This window comes from Hyalella azteca, unplaced genomic scaffold (genome assembly GCF_000764305.2).
Source record: "Hyalella azteca isolate HAZT.00-mixed unplaced genomic scaffold, Hazt_2.0.2 contig14006, whole genome shotgun sequence".
Lineage (NCBI taxonomy): Eukaryota > Metazoa > Arthropoda > Malacostraca > Amphipoda > Hyalellidae > Hyalella > Hyalella azteca.
In genome coordinates, this window is record NW_025943907.1 from 26,216 (window position 1) to 48,144 (window position 21,929).

General features: G+C 40.6%; 1 protein-coding gene across 1 annotated transcript in view; it reads left to right on the top strand.

Annotated features, from left to right (window-relative positions):
• The window catches only part of LOC108670809 (dedicator of cytokinesis protein 1), a gene marked incomplete in the record, with an annotated part of 40,197 nt that extends 22,391 nt beyond the window's left edge, over positions 1 to 17,806 (top strand). The window contains 21 exon segments of the mRNA XM_047883912.1: positions 93 to 254; positions 1,086 to 1,261; positions 1,385 to 1,394; positions 1,476 to 1,637; positions 2,494 to 2,669; positions 3,689 to 3,789; positions 4,027 to 4,127; positions 5,234 to 5,351; positions 5,731 to 5,981; positions 6,853 to 6,989; positions 7,665 to 7,776; positions 8,595 to 8,846; positions 9,706 to 9,912; positions 10,680 to 10,815; positions 12,210 to 12,422; positions 13,141 to 13,358; positions 13,971 to 14,054; positions 14,583 to 14,714; positions 15,910 to 16,028; positions 16,574 to 16,669; positions 17,635 to 17,806. Coding sequence (XP_047739868.1) covers positions 93 to 254; positions 1,086 to 1,261; positions 1,385 to 1,394; positions 1,476 to 1,637; positions 2,494 to 2,669; positions 3,689 to 3,789; positions 4,027 to 4,127; positions 5,234 to 5,351; positions 5,731 to 5,981; positions 6,853 to 6,989; positions 7,665 to 7,776; positions 8,595 to 8,846; positions 9,706 to 9,912; positions 10,680 to 10,815; positions 12,210 to 12,422; positions 13,141 to 13,358; positions 13,971 to 14,054; positions 14,583 to 14,714; positions 15,910 to 16,028; positions 16,574 to 16,669; positions 17,635 to 17,806 — 3,135 coding nt within the window.
• Between the last annotated feature and the right edge of the window lie 4,123 nt (positions 17,807 to 21,929).

Sequence of the window (21,929 nt, forward strand, 5' to 3'; positions counted from 1 at the left end):
GTTGTGATGTGTCATGTCATGACGCTGGAGTGTGATGGTTGTGATGTGTCATGTCATGACGCTGGAGTGTGATGGTTGTGATGTCACACCAGATGCGGGAGAAGGTCGTGGAGCTGCTGGAAGACATGCTGGAAGTGCTGCACCGCGAGAGTGTCAGTGCCACGGCGCTGTCACACACGCGTATGTTGTGCCAGCGTCTCATGCAACAGATCATCACACTCGCTCACTGCACTCCATCCGAGGAACCGGTTGCCGTAAGTTCTTATCAAATTATAATTAAAAATGTTATATTACGAATTTATACTTAATGATGCAGTATTATCCTTTTCTGTACTTCCAGGGAAAAATGTTTTATTACTAATTTTTACGTAACTGTATTCTCGGTTCTTTGCCGTAACTCTAGTTAAAAAATATTAACTATTAATTTTTGCGGAACGGTCATCAAGATGCAATATGATCATTTGCTGTGCTTCCGGGTGGAGAAATATTCTATTACGAGTTGTTACGTAACGGTTCTCATGGTCTTTGTCGCACATCCAGTTTGGAATATTTTAATACGGCTGCTCGCGGGTTTGCAAGTCCTCAAAATTTAAAAAGAAAGTAAGTGGTACAAAAATTCCAAATCTTTATAAAGGAAACGTTTCCGAGTCCAGCTCCATCGTTACTTTGAAATCCTTGAGCACAAGTACAATCAGTTACAAGTTGAGGATTTTGAACTGACGATAGAACTGGAATCTTAAACGTTTTCTTCGATGATGATATAGTGAACTTTCTTGCCACTTGTTAAATTAGCGATTTAGTCAATCAAGCTATCATGATACCTTGAAGTCCTCATTGTTGTGTAGACACTAGCAATCGCAACTGTTACCAGCAATGATGCTGTTCGTTTCTTTTGCAGTGACAACAACGACGTTGATTCTAATCGAATAATAAATTCGATTATCAATTATGTGAATCTTCAGGGTGGCTGTGATGTTGGTTCTATCCAAATAATGAACTCGATTATCAATAATGTATTACCGCAGGATAGCTGAGATGTTGTTGCTAATCAAGTAATGTTATTGATGTACAATTGTGATGGACAGAGCGGCTACGTGGTCGTGCTGATGGACATCGTGCGGCAGATGGGTGCTGCCGACTTGCACGCGTTCTTCCGTGAGCACTCGAGTCTTGTGAGCGAACTGGTGCTCACCGTGAGCAGTCTGCTCGACAGGACCATCTTCAAGCCGGACTGGACTCAGCTCACCTTGCTGCTCAACCAGTGAGTGTAATGGAGTGTGATGGTTGTGATGAGTCATGTCATGACGCTGGAGTGTGATGGTTGTGATGTGTCATGTCATGACGCTGGAGTGTGATGGTTGTGATGTGTCATGTCATGACGCAGGAGTGTGATGGTTGTGATGTGTCATGTCATGACGCTGGAGTGTGATGTGTCATGTCATGACACTGTAGTGTGATGTGTCATGATACACCAGATGCGGGAGAAGGTGGTGGAGCTGCTGGAAGACATGCTGGAAGTGCTGCACCGCGAGAGTGTCAGTGCCACGGCGCTGGCACACACGCGTATGTTGTGCCAGCGTCTCATGCAACAGATCATCACACTCGCTCACTGCACACCATCCGAGGAACCGGTTGCCGTAAGTTCTGTTATCTAATTCTAATTAAAATGTTTGATTACGAATTTATACTTAATGGTCCCCATGATGCAGTATTATCCTTTGCTGTACTTCCAGGGAAAAATGTTTTATTACTAATTTTTACGTAACTGTATTCTCGGTTCTTTGCCGTAACTCTAGTTAAAAAATATTAACTATTAATTTTTGCGGAACGGTCATCAAGATGCAATATGATCATTTGCTGTGCTTCCGAGTGAAGAAATATTCTATTACCTACGAATTTTTACGTAACGGTTTTCATGGTCCTTGTCGTGCATGCAGATTAAATATTTTATTACATCCGCTCTCGGGTTTGCAAGTCCTCGAAATTTAAGCAGGTAAATGGCACAAAAATTCCAAATCTTCATCGAATAGAACGTTTCGGAGTCCAGCTCCATTGTTACTTTAAAATCCTTGAACACAAGTACTACTCTTGAACGTTACTCTAATATCCTTGAACTGACGATAGAACTGGACTCCGAAACGTTTTCTCCGATGATGATATAGTGAACTTTTTGAAACTTGTTAAATAAGCGATTTAGTCAATCATGATCTCAGAAGTCCTCATTGTTGAGGACTCGGAGTCCAAGAAGTCCTCAGTCCTTTGGAGTCCTCATCGCAACTGTTCCCAGCAATGATGCTGTTCGTATCATTAGCTGTGACAACAACAACGTTGGTTCTAATCGAATAATGAATTTGATTATGTATTACCTCAGGGTGGCAACGATGTTGTTCTAATCAAATAATGAACTCGATTATCAATTATGTAAATCATCAGGGTGGCTGCTATGTTGTTCATAATCAAGTAATGTTATTGATGTACAATTGTGATGGACAGAGCGGCTACGTGGTCGTGCTGATGGACATCGTGCGGCAGATGGGTGCCGCCGATTTGCACGCGTTCTTCCGTGAGCACTCGAGTCTTGTGAGCGAACTGGTGCTCACCGTGAGCAGTCTGCTCGACAGGACCATCTTCAAGCCGGACTGGACTCAGCTCACCTTGCTGCTCAACCAGTGAGTGTATCCTGTCATTCTGTTGTATCCTTTGAGTGTTTCCTGTTAGCAACTCTAAACTCACCAGGAAAAATAAGTGAGTTNCTGTTAGTGTATCCTGTCATCCTGTTGTATCCTGTTAGTGTATCCTGTCATCCTGTTGTATCCTGTTAGTGTATCCTGTCATCCTGTTGTATCCTGTTAGTGTATCCTGTCAACCTGTTGTATCCTGTGAGTGTATCCTGTCAACCTGTCGTATCCTGTGAGTGTATCCTGTCATCCTGTCGTATCCTGTGAGTGTATCCTGTCATCCTGTTGTATCCTGTTAGTGTATCCTGTCATCCTGTTGTATCCTGTGAGTGTATCCTGTCAACCTGTCGTATCCTGTGAGTGTATCCTGTTAGCAACTCGAAACCCATCAAGAGAAATAAGTGAGTTCTTGTCCGAATAACGATGCAATTTTTGCCCTTATATTGGTCATCCTGACCCAGTTTTGCTCGGCAAAATGGCGTATCAGTGTTAAGTGAACAATATGCGTCATTATTTGGACTATAATTTTTCATCACGGCCCATTCATTTTTGTATGAGTGACACTAAAAGTCTTTGTATTATTAAATTTATGTAGCCATATCTGCTCCCTGCAAGTTTGCGCTAGTTTACCCTACCACTCGGGCTAATTTACCCCCAGTTTACCTCACTACTTTGACTGATTTGCCCCACTACTTGGGCTGGTTTACACCCAGTTTACCTCACTACTTTGACTGATTTACCCCACCACTTAGGCTGGTTTACCCCCGGTTCTCTTTAACACTTCATAAATTCCTCAGCCCTCACAAATAGAACGTTTCGGAGTCCAGCTCCATTGTTACTTTAAAATCCTTGAACACAAGTACTACTCTTGAACGTTACTCTAATATCCTTGAACTGACGATAGAACTGGACTCCGAAACGTTTTCTCCGATGATGATATAGTGAACTTTTTGAAACTTGTTAAATAAGCGATTTAGTCAATCATGATCTCAGAAGTCCTCATTGTTGAGGACTCGGAGTCCAAGAAGTCCTCAGTCCTTTGGAGTCCTCATCGCAACTGTTCCCAGCAATGATGCTGTTCGTATCATTAGCTGTGACAACAACAACGTTGGTTCTAATCGAATAATGAATTTGATTATGTATTACCTCAGGGTGGCAACGATGTTGTTCTAATCAAATAATGAACTCGATTATCAATTATGTAAATCATCAGGGTGGCTGCTATGTTGTTCATAATCAAGTAATGTTATTGATGTACAATTGTGATGGACAGAGCGGCTACGTGGTCGTGCTGATGGACATCGTGCGGCAGATGGGTGCCGCCGATTTGCACGCGTTCTTCCGTGAGCACTCGAGTCTTGTGAGCGAACTGGTGCTCACCGTGAGCAGTCTGCTCGACAGGACCATCTTCAAGCCGGACTGGACTCAGCTCACCTTGCTGCTCAACCAGTGAGTGTATCCTGTCATTCTGTTGTATCCTTTGAGTGTTTCCTGTTAGCAACTCTAAACTCACCAGGAAAAATAAGTGAGTTCTTGTCCGAATAACGATACAATTTTTGCCCTTGTATTGGTCATCCTGACCCAGTTTTGCTCGGCAAAATGGCGTATCAGTGCTAAGTGGACAAAATGTGTCATTACCCTATCAAAATTTTTAGCTGGTGGCGAGCCTGCATTAGGAACCGCCTAGGACTCGGGCCGAACGTAAATCAGCTTCTCTATGTCCGCTTTTTGGTCTACATTCCGGTCCCCAAATCAGACGGCTACCAGAGCCTGGTGAGGGGACTGAGGGGATTCTGCCAACTCTTGCCCTACTCTCAGGAGACCATAAAATCGGCCAGGAGGTTCTGACTATAGTCGCTGATTGCGATCAGATGGCCAACTGACCCAGAATAACTCTAACGCGAACATAGCAACTCTGGGGAAGACGCTGAAGCATACCCCGAATTTTGTTAGGGTATTTGGACTATCATTTTTCATCACGGCCCATTCATTTTTGTATGAGTGACACTAAAAGTTTTTGTATTACTAAATTTGTGTAGCCATTTCTGTTTGCGCTAGTTTACCCCACCACTTGGGCTAATTTACCCCCCAGTTGACGTCACCACTTTGACTGATTTGCCCCACTACTTGGGCTGGTTTACACCCAGTTTACCCGTCTAATATGACTGATTTTCCATCACTTAGGCTGGTTTACCCCCGGTTCTCTTTAACACTTCATAAATTCCTCAGCCCTCACGCGCCGTGCAATGCCAGACAATCCATGTGCCGTTTGATGCCTGTTTCCTTTAAGGACGAATATACATGTATTCGTATTCCTATAATATATTATACACGTTCATTGGCATAACTTACAACTTGTATCCCAAACGAGTTCTTAAAAATGCGCATTTAATTGAAACGCTTATTCTATCCTAGAAGGTTTTACTTTGTAAAACATTTTTTTTTTGTATAGGTGATTTGAGATACAGTCCAACCAAGCGTGTTGTCTGTAAACACGTCCCTGTTTTAGTGCAAGCTGTGCGCTTTTATAAGTGTCNGTATCTTTCACTGTTCAGCCAGCGCTGCAGCTGGAGAACATCTTCGTGGTGAGCAAGCGTAACGCCATCAGGAGCGCGTACGGCGACATGCGCAAGATTGCCGCTGAGCAGTTCAACGAAATGTGGCACCTGCTCGGTCAGCCTTGTATAATAAGAAACAAATATTGTTATTGTTATTATTGCGCTAAGTGTATTTTTTTAATCGAATAACAGTGAGATATATTGCTGGTGTTATTACATTGCTGGTGTTTTATTGACCAATCTATGTCCGAACTTATTGATTTACACGTGTTTTTATCTAATAACAATGAGCAACTATAAACTATACAACTCTTAACAGAAGAACTTGCAAGGTCTCGTTCATCGAGAGGCCAAATGAGAACTGGCAAGAGGACGTTTCGTTGATCCCCATATTCGTGTGCTGAGCCAAACAGCTTAATAAGTCATTTCTGCTCAGGAATCTGCAATGTTTTATTTATGTTTGTAGGACACCACAAGATCTTGTATATTTGCAGGAGCCCACAAGGTATCCTTCATCGTGAGATCGGACGACAGAGATAAGCAGGACGTGGTGAGAGCGGGTGACAAGGATAAGGGTGACGAGGGCTTGGTGGCATCAGTGCTGGAGATGACGCTTATCCCCCAGCCTGAGCTGCGGCGTCTCACCATCCCGCTGCTCTTCGACATGCTCCGCTCTGAGTACTACTCCACCGTCGGCTCCGGTGGCCACTCTAGAAACTTCAATGTCAAGGGAAACTTTGATATCGTGAGTTTATACTCAGGGTTGTTGGTGTGAATTTATGGAAGTATTAACCATCAGGCCACTCTAGAAAGTTTAATGTCAAGGGAAACTTTGATATCGTTAGTATTATACTCAGGGTTGTTGGTGTGAATTTATGGAAGTACCGTATTAACCATCAGGCCACTCTAGAAACTTCAATGTCAAGGGAAACTTTGATATCGTGAGTTTATGCTCAGGGTTGTTGGTGTGAATTTATGGAAGTATTAACCATCAGGCCACTCTAGAAACTTTGATGTCAAGGGAAACTTTGATATCGTGAGTTGTTGGTGTGAATTTATGGAAGTATTAACCATCAGGCCACTCTAGAAACTTTAATGTCAAGGGAAACTTTGATGTCGTGAGTTCATACTCAGGGTTGTTGGTGTGAATTTATGGAAGTATTAACCATCAGGCCACTCTAGAAACTTTAATGTCAAGGGAAACTTTGATGTCGTGAGTTTTAAACTTTGGGGCGATGGTGTGAATTTACGGAAGTATTTATCATCCATCAGAGATAATTTTTAAAATCCGGTGCTTTTCGTTTGAGATAGTTATATTATATAATTATACTAGAAATTGTTAAAAAAACGTTAGAGTATGTAGCTGCTCTGTCATTAGTGGAGTAGATGCTGCGAGTATTAGTCATCAGAGTCTTCGATAATGATGGCGACTAGTATTGTAGCATGTAGTATACCAGTGTAACTATCTGCTTAACATAATTGCGTGTGAGGGCTTATATAGGTACCATTACTCACATGAAGAATATTGCCTCTGGTGTAATAGCTTTGGTAACAATAATTAATGAATTATAAATCATTGTATGTAGGGGTAATTAATATATTTCTATGGTTGTTAGTTTGAGACGGAGGTGCTAGTGAAGCTCGACCACCTGGTCGTACAAGGCCGGGGAGACGACCACTACAGCGACGTGTTCTCCAGCATCCTGGGGGCGCTCTTTGAGAAGGACCCTACCCTCGCCGTGCCCGGCGGGAGGTGAGACTTAATTGTGCCTTTAGTGAACCATTAAGACCTTAAATGCTGCAAATGTCTAATGGTGTTTCTGCTTATAATATTAGTTCTAATATAAAAGTTTCAACGTGGGGTGCGCGGTTCGAGGAACACCCTACCCTCGCCGTGCCGGGCGGGAGGTGAGTCTTGATTGTGCCTTTAGTGAACCATTGAGACCTTAAATGCTGCAAATATCTTATGGTGTTTCTACTTATAATATTAGTTCTAATATAAAAGTTTCAACGTTGGTTGCGGTTCGTTGTGCCGGGCGTAAAGTGAGACTTTAATGAACCTTGTCTCCTTAAATACTCGCAATTGCTGTACAATTTATTAAAATGATGTTACTTATTGATGTGTTTCTAATATTTCGGTTTATGGTCAGGTTCGGTAGCCTGATCACTATCACTTAAATTTCCGTGCATGTTTCTCAGACACATTTGTGTGTGTGGCCAGGTTCGTGAGCCCGATCATATAGACTTGAATTTTCGTACACATTTCTCCACGTATTTCTATGTATGTGTTCAGTTTTCATACATATTTGTGGGTATTTGTTCACTTTTCTTTCATATTTGTGTGTATGTTTTCACTTTTCATACTTATATGTGTGTATGTATTCAGTTTAAGTAGATATTTCTCATAGATATTTGCGTACATGTTCAGGTTCGTGAGCACTATCACGAAGCAGCTGAAGTGTCTGCTGCAGTACCGCTCGATCGTGCAGTCTCCGGTGCACTCAGTGGAGACCCGCATGTGCTGCACTGTCTATCTCCTTGTAAGTCCTCGCTTTTATATTTCTTGTTAATTACACTAGTTTTTTTATTATTTAATTCAAATTGTAAACGTTTGCTTGAAGACCAGTAAGATAGCAGAATTGTTTCCTGAAATTTTGATTGATTCTATGCGCCTGCCCAGAATTTTCGCAGTCCCACCCGGAAAAAATTTCAGACGAAAACTTGGTGATACGTCACGTGATGACGTCGGTTGTGACATCGAGCACGTTTCCGGGATGTTGGTTTGTCTTAGTTTGATTGAAAACTTGAATGAAAAGTCTTTTGGAAATTTGCTTTTGTTATCTACCAAAGCCAGTTGAAAGAAATAAGTCAGTTGATTGTTTAATACGTCTCAATATATTTTTATATTTCGTTGTAATCATCATGCAAAGATTAAGAAATACGTTTTCCCTACAGCGCTTTTACTCAGGGTTTAGGAAAACGGAGCTCTACGTTCACTACATCTCGATATTATTTTAGATGTCATGTTTATTGCTCCCAGAACCTATAAGCTCAAAAGCAAAAATTATAATGTACGTTCTTCTCGCAGGACTTTTACTCGAGCTTTAGAAACACTGAGCTGTACGTTCACTACATCTCGATATTAGGTATTTCAGATTTCATGCCTCTTCCCCCCAGAACCTATGAGCTCTAAAGAAAAAATTATAATGTACGTTTTTCTCGCAGGACTTTTACTCTGGCTTTAGAAACACTGAGCTCTACGTTCACTACATCTCGATATTATTGTAGATTTCATGCCTCTTCCCCCCAGAACCTATGAGCTCTAAAGAAAAAATTATAATGTACATTTTTCTTGCAGGACTTTTACTCGGGCTTTAGAAACACTGAGCTGTACGTTCGCTACATCGACAAGCTCGTAACGCTGCACCTCAGCGCAGGCAACTCCACAGAAGCTGGCTTCGCTTACTACGAGCACGCGAAGATCCTCAAGTGGGACCATGTGAAGCTCCCAGCCGCCCTCAGGTCCCGGCTATTTCCTCAAGCAAAGTACCATGACGAGCTCAAGGAGAGGTTGTACCAGGAAATTATCAAGCTTATGGAGAACGGAAATGTGAGAAGCTTGATTACACGTGACTGTAATTCTAATTAATACTCGTAATAACATAGAAATCAATTAGCTCATGGAGAACGGAAATATGAGAGTCTAGATTACACGTGACTCTAATTCTAATTAATACTCGTAATAACACAGAAATCAACAAGCTCATGGAGAACGGAAATGTGAGAGATTTCGCGTCTCATGTGTGGCAATGATTTTTATTTTATTAATAATTTTGATTCATTGTATAGGTACTTAGTTCATCTTTGATTGATTTAATTTCAATTTTTTTTTAATTTACCCATGAGAAGATTTCAAATTTGTTTAATAGTCAGTCGTAAAGCTGTTCGTGGAGAAACTGTATAGAAGATTTGAATGTTCTCTATTTTGTCTATAATAAAATTATAATTATATTCAGGATACAATAAAATTCATGTAAGTATTATATCATATGTACCTAAACAATTTATTTGTATAGGTACATTACATTTTTTGCATATTTAATCGATCACTTAGTTTGATATAGAAATTAATAACAGATCAAAATAGTGTGTTGCACTTCATGTAAATAAAAAAATCCTACAAATATTGTACATTCAAAGGTTAGACGCCTGAAAATTTCGAACACATTTGCTCTCGTTGTTTAGCTTAATGTGCGAATGCGGCCTGAAAATTATGATTCGAACTTTGCCCTTGGTTTCCACAGATGTACGAATGTGTCTTGAAAATTATGATTCAAACTTTGCCCTTGGTTGTTACAGATGTACGAATGTATCTTGAAAATTGTGATCCAAACTTTGCGTTTGGTTTCTGCAGATGTACGAATGTGTCTTGAAAATTATGATTCAAACTTTGCCCATGATTTCTGCAGATGTACGAATGTGCCCTGGAGCGTTGCAAGGAGCTCATGAAGCACTACGAAGAGAAGCTCATGGATTACACGAAGCTGTCGATGCTGCTGAGCAGAATGGCCGTGTGCTACGCCAGCATCACCGACCCTACGAAGGTGCGACCTGAGCCTGAATATTTCAGGGTCGCTTACTACGGAAAAGGATTCCCTGGCTTCTTGCAGAACAAGGTGAGAATATTTGGAATGAATTAACTGCAATTACAGTTAATAGATTTGGATTATGGTTGTGGTAACCCTGATGATATACAGTCTGGTGCATATGAGATTTGTCTTTTTTTCTGTTGAATGTGGCATCTATTTTAACTGGGATCTGATTTAATTCTCTTTAAAATTAATAACGGGCCAACTTTTAGTAGTTATTTTTGCTGTAATTCAGGTGCAAAATAAGGTACAAATGTTTTTTTTTTTGTCTTGACTTGACTTTAATTTAATGTTGTTAATTCTAAACGAAATACGTCAAGGGAGTAGTAATTTTCCTTATGTATCTGGCAAAGTGGTTTATATCCATCATAAAGTTGAAGGCAGTTTTTTTAAAATAATTGTCAGCGCTGGTATTATTTAAGTAATTAATGTATGTGCAGGAAGGCTTTACTAATTGATAGATGCGCAGGTATGGTTTAAATAATTGGTAAATACGCCTGTGTTGAAATGATGGACAATGTGCAGGTATTCGTGTACCGGGGGCACAGCTTCGAGCGCCTGACGGAGTTCCAGTCTCGCCTCCTGGACCAGTTCCCTGACGCCGAGCTCCTGACAAAACTCGAGGAGCCTGAGAAGGAAAAGAAGGAATCAGCTGAACAATGTGAGCCTGACTAGCCTGTCAGCTCAGTGTGGCTGACGAGAGAAGGATGTGAGCCTGACTAGCCTGTCAGCTCAGTGTGGCTGACAAAATAATTGGTAAATACGCCTGTGTTGAAATGATGGACAATGTGCAGGTATTCGTGTACCGGGGGCACAGCTTCGAGCGCCTGACGGAGTTCCAGACTCGCCTCCTGGACCAGTTCCCTGACGCCGAGCTCCTGACCAAACTCGAGGAGCCTGAGAAGGAAAAGAAGGAATCAGCTGAACAATGTGAGCCTGACTAGCCTGTCAGCTCAGTGTGCTGACGAGTAGGATGTGAGCCTGACTAGCCTCAGTGTCAGCTCAGTGTGGCTGACGAGAGTGAGAGGTTCTTCAACAAAGTCACTTCTCTCATTGTTAGTAACATGTGACGGGGAATTTTTTCCCTTCCATTTTTATGTTAATTTCCGTGAGCTTTAGGACGGACTCTGAAGGATGTTAGAATCGGCAGGAGATTCGTATTTGATTTAGGTTAACCTGATCGCTGATATGTGGGGCTTCTATTTTTATTATTATTATTATTATTGCTATACGCCAAGAGTTCATCAAGCATCCTCGTACCCCTGGTTATGTAAGACGCTCTTCATCTTATAGTTGCGCCAAGATCAAGATTGGGCAGTTTTCTTATAAGAGCCGTTTTTGATATGAGCCATTTTTTTATTAGAGCCGTTTTTTATAAGAACCATTTTTTCATAAGAACCATTTTTTCATAAGAACCGTTCTTTTATAAGAACCGTTTTTCTTGGAAGAGCAGTTTTTTGTCAGAGCAATTTTTTTTGTAAGAGCTATTTTTGTTGTCGTCATGTATATGAAGTTCATTGTTACCCTGGCCACAAAGATAATAGGCCAAGAGTTTAGTCACTAATTAGCTTTTAAATTTATTTCTGGTGACCAAGAGATACAAACACCTCAGTCTCGTGTCATGGACACCAGCTTGGTAATTGTAGAACCAAAATTTGATATCAGATCTTTAAGTGCTATTTATGAATTAATTATATGATAATCATAACCGCTCTAATTGCAATATTTTGAATGATATTGCAATTAGAGCGGTTATGATTATCATATAATTAATTCATAAATAGCACTTAAAGATCTGATATCAAATTTTGGTTCTACAATTAACAAGATGGTGTCCATGACACGAGACTGAGGTGTTTGTATCTCTTGGTCACCAGAAATAAATTTAAAAGCTCATTAGTGACTAAACTCTTGGCCTATTATCTTTGTGGCCAGGGTAACAATGAACTTCATATACTTGACGACGACAACAAAAATAGCTCTTACAAAAAAATTGCTCTTACAAAAAACGGCTCTTCCAAGAAAAACGGCTCTTAGAAAAAAACTATCTTGCATGCCAGCATCTATTTAATGTTAACTCGTTAAAAGTCAATGAACATATTCATGTTATAGTAGGTAGTTTAAATTTAGTTTATTCACGCATTCCATGTTATAGTTGTCTTGATCTGTAGTTAGGTATGTTTTCCCTTTTACAATATTCCCCATACAGTAATTCCTGGGCAAAATTTGTAAGTTTGCTTCTTTTCTTCGGTCATAATATTCCTAATTCCAAAAATTTTTGACATGTATCGCAAAAAATTTCAATGTTTTCTCGTTTTTTCCAGACATTCAAGTTAACAAAGTTGACTGCGTGGTGACGGAGAACAAGTTCACGAGCCCGGGAGTGTCGCAGCACATCCGCAAGTTCTACCTGCACAACATGGTCCGCAAGTTCATGTACTCGCGCCCCTACCACGAGGGCATTAGGATCAAGGATAACGAGTTCGCTACCCTCTGTGTCGAGAGAACTACCCTCACTCTCACCTACGACCTACCGGGTATGATCTACTTGTCTACTTGGTGTCATCTACCTCTACCTGGTATGACTATCATACCCTCATTCATATATGGTGTGTGATTGAAGCTTGCAATACTTTTATTACATTTCTATTTCTATTATTTATGCTAAACATTTCTTCCTCTTGAATGGATATTTTTCTTAAGTGTTTCGCTTCATTCAAACCTCCGATCTCTTTTTCCAGAACTCTTTCAACATCAACTCTTCTCTCGTAACTCTTCTTTTGCTAACACTTTGCGGCTACTTAACTACACATGGATCAGATGCCCTCCAAGAAGAAACATCTTATAAATATCCTATTTTCATCCTATAATTGTTATAAAATAAATCTAAAATGATACTAAAATTTTGCAGGAATCTTGCGGTGCGACCAGATGCGCTCCAAGAACAAACATCCTATGAATATCTTATTGTTATCCTATTGTTATTCTATCATTATTCTAAAATGAATCTAAAATAATACTAAAATTATGCAGGAATCCTGCGGTGTGACCAGATGCTCTCCAAGAACAAACATCCTATGAATATCCTATTGTTATCCTATCATTATTCTAAAATGAATCTAAAGTTATTCTAAAATTCTGCAGGAATCCTGCGGTGCGACCAGATGCGCTCCAGGAACAAACATCCTATAAATATCCTATTGTTATCATATAATTATCCTACAATAAATCTACAATAATACCAAAATTGTGCAGGAATCCTGCGTTGTTTCCCCTGCGTATCGACCAAGACCGTGAAGCTGCGGCCCCTGGAGTACGCCATTGACCAGATGCGCGCCAAGAACAAGGCTCTCGAGGACCTGGTCGTGTCCCACGAGCTGCACCCCCAGCAGCACGCGCTAGACAGCCTCACGCGCGAGCTTAATGGCATCGTCGACGCCGCCGTCATGGGGGGCATAGCTAATTATGAGAAGGTGGCTCTCATTAGTGGGCCTCATTAGCTGCCAGCTGGTCTGCCTCATTAGTGTGCCTCATTAGCTGTTAGCTGGTCTGCCTCATTAGAGTGCCTCATTAGAGCGCCTCATTAGCTGTTAGCTGGGGTGCCTCATTAGCTGTTAGCTGGTCTGCCCCATTAGCTGGTCTGCCTTGTTAGATAAACATTAGCTAATTATGAGAAAGTTAACCTCATTAGCTGGTCTGCCTCATTAAATGGTTGAAGGGCCTGTTACGAAATGATGACGTCATAAGAGATCTCGACAATAAGTATACAGTGTGCCATTATGGTAGAAAACTGTTTAATGGTGAATAATGAACAGGTTGTACAAAATAATTCTGCGCTCATTCAAACCTCCGATGTGTACAGGGGGCACATCGGAGCACAACTCAATAATATATGATTTTCATATATTACTTTATTTACTTGAATTGAGATATTTTTACTATGATAACTAATTTTTTTTTTTACGCTAAATTTTGTGTCACGTTGAAGGACGTATGTGTACAATAACTCAGACTCGAGCCAGACAAACAAATAACAGTTCGTTCCTATCAAATAGTAATGATGATATTTGATGACATTATTGCAGGCGTTCCTGCAAGACGCGTACCTTGAAGCTCATCCTGAGGACGCTGAGTTGCTGGACCAACTGAAGGCGCTCATCCGGGACATGGTGAGTTGCTGGACCAAATGAAGGCTCTCATCCGGGACATGGTGAGTTGCTGGACCAACTGAAGGCTCTCATCCGGGACATGGTGAGTTGCTGGACCAAAATTTTATTTAATGACGAAATAATTCGTTTTAGCCTTAGCAGTTTTTTTGCTGATGTGTAAACCAGTTCAAATATTTCGCTATTATTATTTCTAAATTCCTACACTATATAGTCAGTATATTATAGTAGCATTTTGCCATTGTTTCGGGGTTATTGTGTGCATACTATAACTTTTATTTGTGTACCGGTATATCATTACTTAAAATATATATCATTACATCAGCATTACATTTTCACGAACTATAGTAAGACTGCATAATTTTAAGACGTTACAGGCATACCTAGTCTTGGTACATTCATATCTATGCAATCCGACAAATGATAAACATAAATTTCAGATATCAGTTTTTAATAAACATGCTACTGATCAACTATTAATTAACTGAATTGATTATGATGTTAATATTAAAGGAATTATTGCACTTGCAGATGCCGCTGGTGGAGCTGGGCATGATGGTGCACCAGGACCGCGTTGATGACGACATGATGCAGCTGCACTGGCACATGCTCTCTATGTTCACCAACATGAAGAAGGCCATTACTGAGAAATACGGAGAAGCTGTGAGTTACATTTACAAGAAATACGGGCAGGCTGAAATATATATTACCAAAAAATATGGAGAAATAGTAGGTCGCATTTAAAAAAAATAAAGGCAAAGTAAAATATATAGTATATTATATATATATAGTAGTATATATATATATATATAGAAGGCCATTAACGAGAAATACGGAGAAGCAGTAGGTCCCATTTTCAAGAAATACGGGCAGGCTAAAATATATATTGCCAAAAAATACGTAAAAACAGTGAGTTCCTTTTGAATTGGCTGAGAAATTTAAAGTTAAACGTCAAGAATAACAGGTTAAAAATTCAGAAATTCAAAATTTGAAAAGTAGGAATTTTGGTCAAACTTTAATGATTTGAGCAATGCAAGGCTGCAATTCTAGCCTAATTTTTAATTGAAGTCAAAAACTTTATCTAAGATTTGCTTTATAATTTGTTACGGTTGCAGTGCGGTGTGTTTTTAAAGGTTTTAGGCATTCTTAGTTTATTGTACCTACGCTAAATTATTCGAGAATAATATCAGGGTGTGGAATTCAGGTGCGATAGTATCTGAATATAATAAATAATATAATAATAATATTCATGTGTTACCGTAAAACGGTAACACATCGTTTTCTTATCTTAGTCAATGGTACAAGTCAATGGTCCAAATCATTGGTCCGAGTCAATGGTCCTAGTTGCTAAAATTTAACGGTGAACACGGCCTATTGGAAGGCTGGCTTGCCCCTCATAACGAAACTGAAGTTTTTGGAAGAAGCGAGTGTCTAAGTTGTGAATGATTGTTCACACAATATACATGATTATTATTATCAGATATTATGATTCACAATCAAATGCATTAACCGTTCGGTGCACCCGCCTTCATGAAGGCAGGCAATCACATAATTGCCGATACAATTATAATTGAATGTATCATAACTCATAAACAATTGATGATCTTATAACTCATAATCATAATCGACTATCTTATAACTCATAATCATAATTGATTTTCTTACAACTCATAATCATAACTGATTATCTTACAACTCATAATCATAATCAATCATCGTACAATTAATAATCGTAATTGACTATATTATAACTCCTAATCAAAATCAATCATCTCACAGTTAATAATTATAATAGATTATCTTACAACTCCTAATCATAACTGATTATCTCACAACTAATAATGATAACTGACTGCAGGCGCTGCCAGACATCGGCGTGAAGGTGCGGGCGCTGCGGGCGGCGCCGGCGGTGCGGCAGACGAGCGTCGATGGCAGCCTCAGCGGGTCTCGGGGCTCCCTCAACCCCCGCCCTCACGAGTACGTCTCTCTCAGAAATTAATGCGTCTTATTGTCCAAATACTGACTCTATTTATGAAACTATGCTTAATGGGTCGTATTGTCCAAATACTGACATTAATTATGAAACTATGCAGTCCGCAAGAGGTTAAAGTTCCTACCCTAGTTTGCGGATACAAATTTGAGTTTGATTTTTTCAAAGTTCTTCCAAGTTGAAGCTCGGGTAGTAGTGGTTATTTATTATCTACTTAATATTTTAATGATTCTCATTCGTGACTTCAAAATTTTTTTACACATTTTAATTCATACGTTAAGCGTAAGATTTCTTCAACGTTCTGCTCAGAATTTATCATCGCGTTCACATTATTTTATAAAGCTTTGCTTACCGTCAAATCTGCCTTTAATTTTTGCCGGCATTGAATTTTACTCATATTAATGAATACTATAGGAATATTTTCACATAACTCTTATTGCCAACTCGTACTCGCCTCGTATTTTATTCACAAGTCTTTAGTCTATTCACGAATCCTTATAAAATTTATTCACATATATTATATCTCGGACAGTCCCGCCAGCAACTCGAACCGCCTCAGCGTCGGGAGCTCCACCGGCTACGGCACCATGGGGCGCGCCAAGTCCTCCAAGATCTTGAGCTCCGCCAGGTGCTGTGTAGTGTGTGGTGTGTAGTGTTTGGTGTGTGGTGTGTAGTCTGTGTTTCAGGGTATAGTGTGTAGTTTGTGGTGTGTAGAGTGTGTTCCAGGGAATAGTGTGTGGTGTGTAGCGTGGTTTTCAGGGTATAGTGTGAAGTGTGTGGTGTTTGGTGTGTAGTGTGTGTTCCAGTGTATAGTGTGTGGTGTGTAGCGCGTGTTCCAGGGTGTAGTGTTCGTCAAAATGGCGTGTAGTGAGTGTCTTAGTGTAATGTATTTACATTGCTGATGCCTACAAAGGCTAAATTAGTTGAAGGTTTCCAAGTAAATTTTGTAAATAAACACATGAACAGACTTTAACAGGGAAGTAAACAGATTTACACAGAGTATTTCTGTAGATTTGTTATTCAATGTAATTTTGTAGATTTATACAGAGTAGTTCTGTTTATTTATACAGAGTAGCTCTGTATTAGTAGTTAGTATGAAGTTCTTTATTTATATACAGTATTTTGTCTATTTATACACAGTAACTCGGTATATTTATGCTCACATCAACGACTAAGTTCCTTCATGCATCGGCATTGCTAAAGCGATCAATGGCTTTCATTCCCATTATTATCAATATTATTTATTACAATATTATTATTATCATCATTATTAATGTTATTATTATGATTATCCTTATAATATTATAATAATTATTATCTTATTGATAATATTAGTAATATTATTACTAATTTGCTAAACTTCGGAGCACTATTTTTTTGCTATAGTTTTACTGTTAACCCGTGTCTTAATTATAAATATTCTAAGGTGTAATGTTGAATGTTAACTCTTAATTATATATTTTCTAAGGTGTAATGTTGAATGTTAACTCTTAATTATATATTTTCTAAGGTGTAATGTTGAATGTTAAGTCTTAATTATAAATATTCTAAGGTGTAATGTTGAATGTTAAAGAAGTTGTAAATGTCGTACAGGAATTTATGGCGGCGCGACAGCAGCGTGACGGCGAGCCAGTTCTTCGCCTCCCACGCTGCCCCCCAGCAGCAGCCTGTCGCCATCACCGAGGACGTGAGTTGTGCTACTCATACACTCAGAAACATGAGTGGCATNGGTGATTGCGGCCGCTCCGCTCGTTGCTTGCGGTGATTGCGGCCGCTCCGCTCGTTGCTTGCGGTGATTGCGGCCGCTCCGCTCGTTGCTTGCGGTGATTGCGGCCGCTCCGCTCGTTGCTTGCGGTGATTGCGGCCGCTCCGCTCGTTGCTTGCGGTGATTGCGGCCGCTCCGCTCGTTGCTTGCGGTGATTGCGGCCGCTCCGCTCGTTGCTTGCGGTGATTGCGGCCGCTCCGCTCGTTGCTTGCGGTGATTGCGGCCGCTCCGCTCGTTGCTTGCGGTGATTGCGGCCGCTCCGCTCGTTGCTTGCGGTGATTGCGGCCGCTCCGCTCGTTGCTTGCGGTGATTGCGGCCGCTCCGCTCGTTGCTTGCGGTGATTGCGGCCGCTCCGCTCGTTGCTTGCGGTGATTGCGGCCGCTCCGCTCGTTGCTTGCGGTGATTGCGGCCGCTCCGCTCGTTGCTTGCGGTGATTGCGGCCGCTCCGCTCGTTGCTTGCGGTGATTGCGGCCGCTCCGCTCGTTGCTTGCGGTGATTGCGGCCGCTCCGCTCGTTGCTTGCGGTGATTGCGGCCGCTCCGTTCGTTGCTTGCGGTGATTGCGGCCGCTCCGCTCGTTGCTTGCGGTGATTGCGGCCGCTCCGCTCGTTGCTTGCGGTGATTGCGGCCGCTCCGCTCGTTGCTTGCAGTGATTGCGGCCGCTCCGCTCGTTGCTTGCGGTGATTGCGGCCGCTCCGCTCGTTGCTTGCGGTGATTGCGGCCGCTCCGCTCGTTGCTTGCGGTGATTGCGCGCCAGCAATCTCTAAAGTCGTGTACGTGATTTTATTCGTCTTTATCGGAATGTTCTGCATGCACTCTGATATTATTTTACAAGAGGATAAGAATATCTCTCGTTGGGCGATGCACTGTATGAGCAATTAATGTTTTCATCTGATTGATTTTGTGTTCAACCTACTAGCTAACCCTTGTGATAAATATGCTTCACACTTCACTATGTAATTTATTAATTAAGTCGTCTGATAAATATGTCTCTGCTTTGTGCCCTTCACTATGTACGCTCGGAAAAATGACTGGGTCATATTGTCAAAATAGTGACCCACACGTTGCACTGATACACATATTAGCCTGGCCAAACTTTATCAGGATGATTCACAAAAGCGCAAAAAAAGTATTGCGATGTTTGACCTAAGTCTCATTCATTGCTTTGAGTGTATAATTGTATTTAATTTGACGTTTGCGATGGCTGTGATCGCACTGTGGGGACGAAAATGCTATTGACTGTACCAGATGTTCTCTATACACTAAAAAAAGAATAGGTCATAGTGTCCAAATAGCGGCACACTTTCTGCTCGAGGCACTGATAAGCTACATTGCTGGGCCTATACTTTCAAAAAAAGTTAAAGAGATCGTAAGTTCATCAGCCAATCATTGGCGGCCTATCAAGCAAAATCCACCAATCATAGACAAGAAAATAGAGCGTAAGTACTTACGTTCACTTATCGAGTTTTGAAAGTATGGCCCCAGGTCAGCATGACTAACACATGGGAAGAAGTGCATCGCCTTTTTGACCAGATGTCGCTCACTCCTCTGAGTGTACACTGTGGAAGGAATGAAGGATTATATGTTTTTTTTTCTGTGGTTGAATATGAAGTTGAGTGAATATAATGGTAGGGTCATAACTTATCGCTTAATATCATCAAAGATACTGGGGAAAACGTTAGCAGCTTCACTCCTCGTTGAAAGTTATCTATTTACAATTTTTACCTGCCAAATTGTGGTTCAATTTAAAGAAACGTCTTTTGCAATTCTCGTACAAGTATAAACAAATTTGCTTATATGATATTTTACATAAAAACCTATCATATTTCATAGTACCTATACCTTCTTTGATTATCTGGTATTATATATCTTATTTCAGCTTTCCTGGCTGAAACTGTGCCAATTATTATATCTTCTTAGTGTTACTGAAACTCCTATTTTTGTGGATAGTTAATAAAATTTGTAGTTTTTTTATACATGAAACTCTATTTCCAGTCAACGGGGTTAATTTAATTCATGAAACCATTAATAATTGCAGCGAAATCGTATGTTCAGGTCCGTGTCCTGCTACGGACGTCCCGCCGCCGCTCCCTGTAAAGAAGAAGACGGCGTCTGTACACGAGTCCCCGGGACGCGTCTCTTGCCGCATCACATCGGTAACTTGCTTATATATATGAGATTTTTGTTGCAGTTTATGTGTTTGTTGCATATTAACTTGCTGGAATTTAATATTGTTATGTTGAAGTTTATTAATTAAATATTTGTCTTAATTAATGTGTTAGCGGTGTAGTACAAAACTTGTCCGAGTGATGCAGAGCAAATGAATTTATTATATAAATAAATTTTCATTCATTCTCGTCATTATTTGAACACTATTCTATTTCATTATTAAATTGAGCCCCAATCAAAGTCCTGTAAGCAGATTCTGGTTCCTCATATACAGATTATGCACGATGCTATTAGAATTTATAGTTTTTTACATCCTAAGTTAACTATCACAGTGTCACTGGAATTTGATTAAACACTGAATCTAGTGTCTATCCACTGGATCAAATGAATCCAGTGACACTGGAATAAGACACCAGCTCGGTCTTCAGACCTATCATGCATGCCTCCATCCCTCATAGGCAAAGTTACTTGCATTATAATTAACTGTCGTGATTGTGAACGTAGAATTGCGTGGAGGCGTTCCAAAATATTCCTCCTCACGTGGGTGGCTCATGCGCCGGTCTTGTCCCCAGAGTCTGGGGAACAACCTCAATGATTGGGGGGAACAGGCTCCTGAGAAGCCCCCTCGGCCCCAAGTATTACTGCAGACCTCTTCCCTCTACCCCCACGCTGACCCCAACGCCATCAACATCAACAACATCAACTCCAACGCTATCAACAACAACATCAACGGTTCTCATTGATGCCATCATTGATCTCAGTCACGACCTGCTGCTCACCTGACCTGCCAACACTTGCAGGTCACGATCTACAGGTCACTCTGCAGGTCACGATCTACAGGTCACTCTGCAGGTTATAAACCCTGGCAGTTTATCATAAGGAAATATGATGTGTTTTGTATTCCATATTCCATGAAATAATGATAAATATAACAATCTCAATTCAGTATCGCTTGCTACATAATAAAATTTTCGTATCATCTGTTGATTCCAACGATGATACGGAATGATCAATCATTCGATGATTTATTTATTTAGTCTGTTAAGCCCTTCTGTAACGATTCATCATCAAATATCATTAAGCTAGACTGCTAGACTACTGGGATCGAATTAACGCCTTGAGTTTGTTGATGTTCGCCCGTTTATGAATGTTGATTTCAGAAATAATTTAATTGCGCTGTCTTTCAACTTGTCACAAATTATGCATGTCACAAATTGCCATTTCTGTGCATATCGACGTACCTGCGTTGCTTAGTTACTATTTATATTTGCGTGCGCTGCGAGTACCTCGCTGAATGTGGTGCCGACGGCTTACTTTAACGAGGCTTCAATGTTGAACGCGGTGGCGAACCGTGGTCGTAGTGGCGAACCATCGTCGTGGTGGTGCACCACGGTCGTGGTGGCGAACCATCGTCGTGATGGTGAACCATGGTCGTGGTGGTGAACCATCGTCGTGGTGGTGAACCATCGTCGTGGTGGCGAACAATGGTCGTGATGGCGGACCATCGCCGTGGTTGCGCACTGTGGTCGTAGTGGTGAACCATCGTCCTGACTAACCATCATCATTTGCTGTATATTAATCCTATGTGCGATGTGATTGGTATGAGGGACCTAATGTCTTTATTCAATTCCTTCTGAAGTTGAAATTGGAATAAATGGTCAAGATGATTGATATATTTTGCCTAAGTGATTCAGTGCCTATGTAACTTGTTGAACTGATAAGGAGCTTCAAAATTTCTTCATGAAACGTGATGTATAATGTGTGCCTTACTAATGAATTTTTTTATCATGAATTTTTTAGGTAGAATAAGAAATATCTTAAAAATAGAATGTACATTAGTGGATTAGAAAGCATTTTAAACCTTTGCGCTAGATGATATGCTAGCTCGACCTCGATTGTTTTGATTTTCTTTCACAGTGTATGACTGTATTTTGTGTATGTTTTAATACGTCTTCT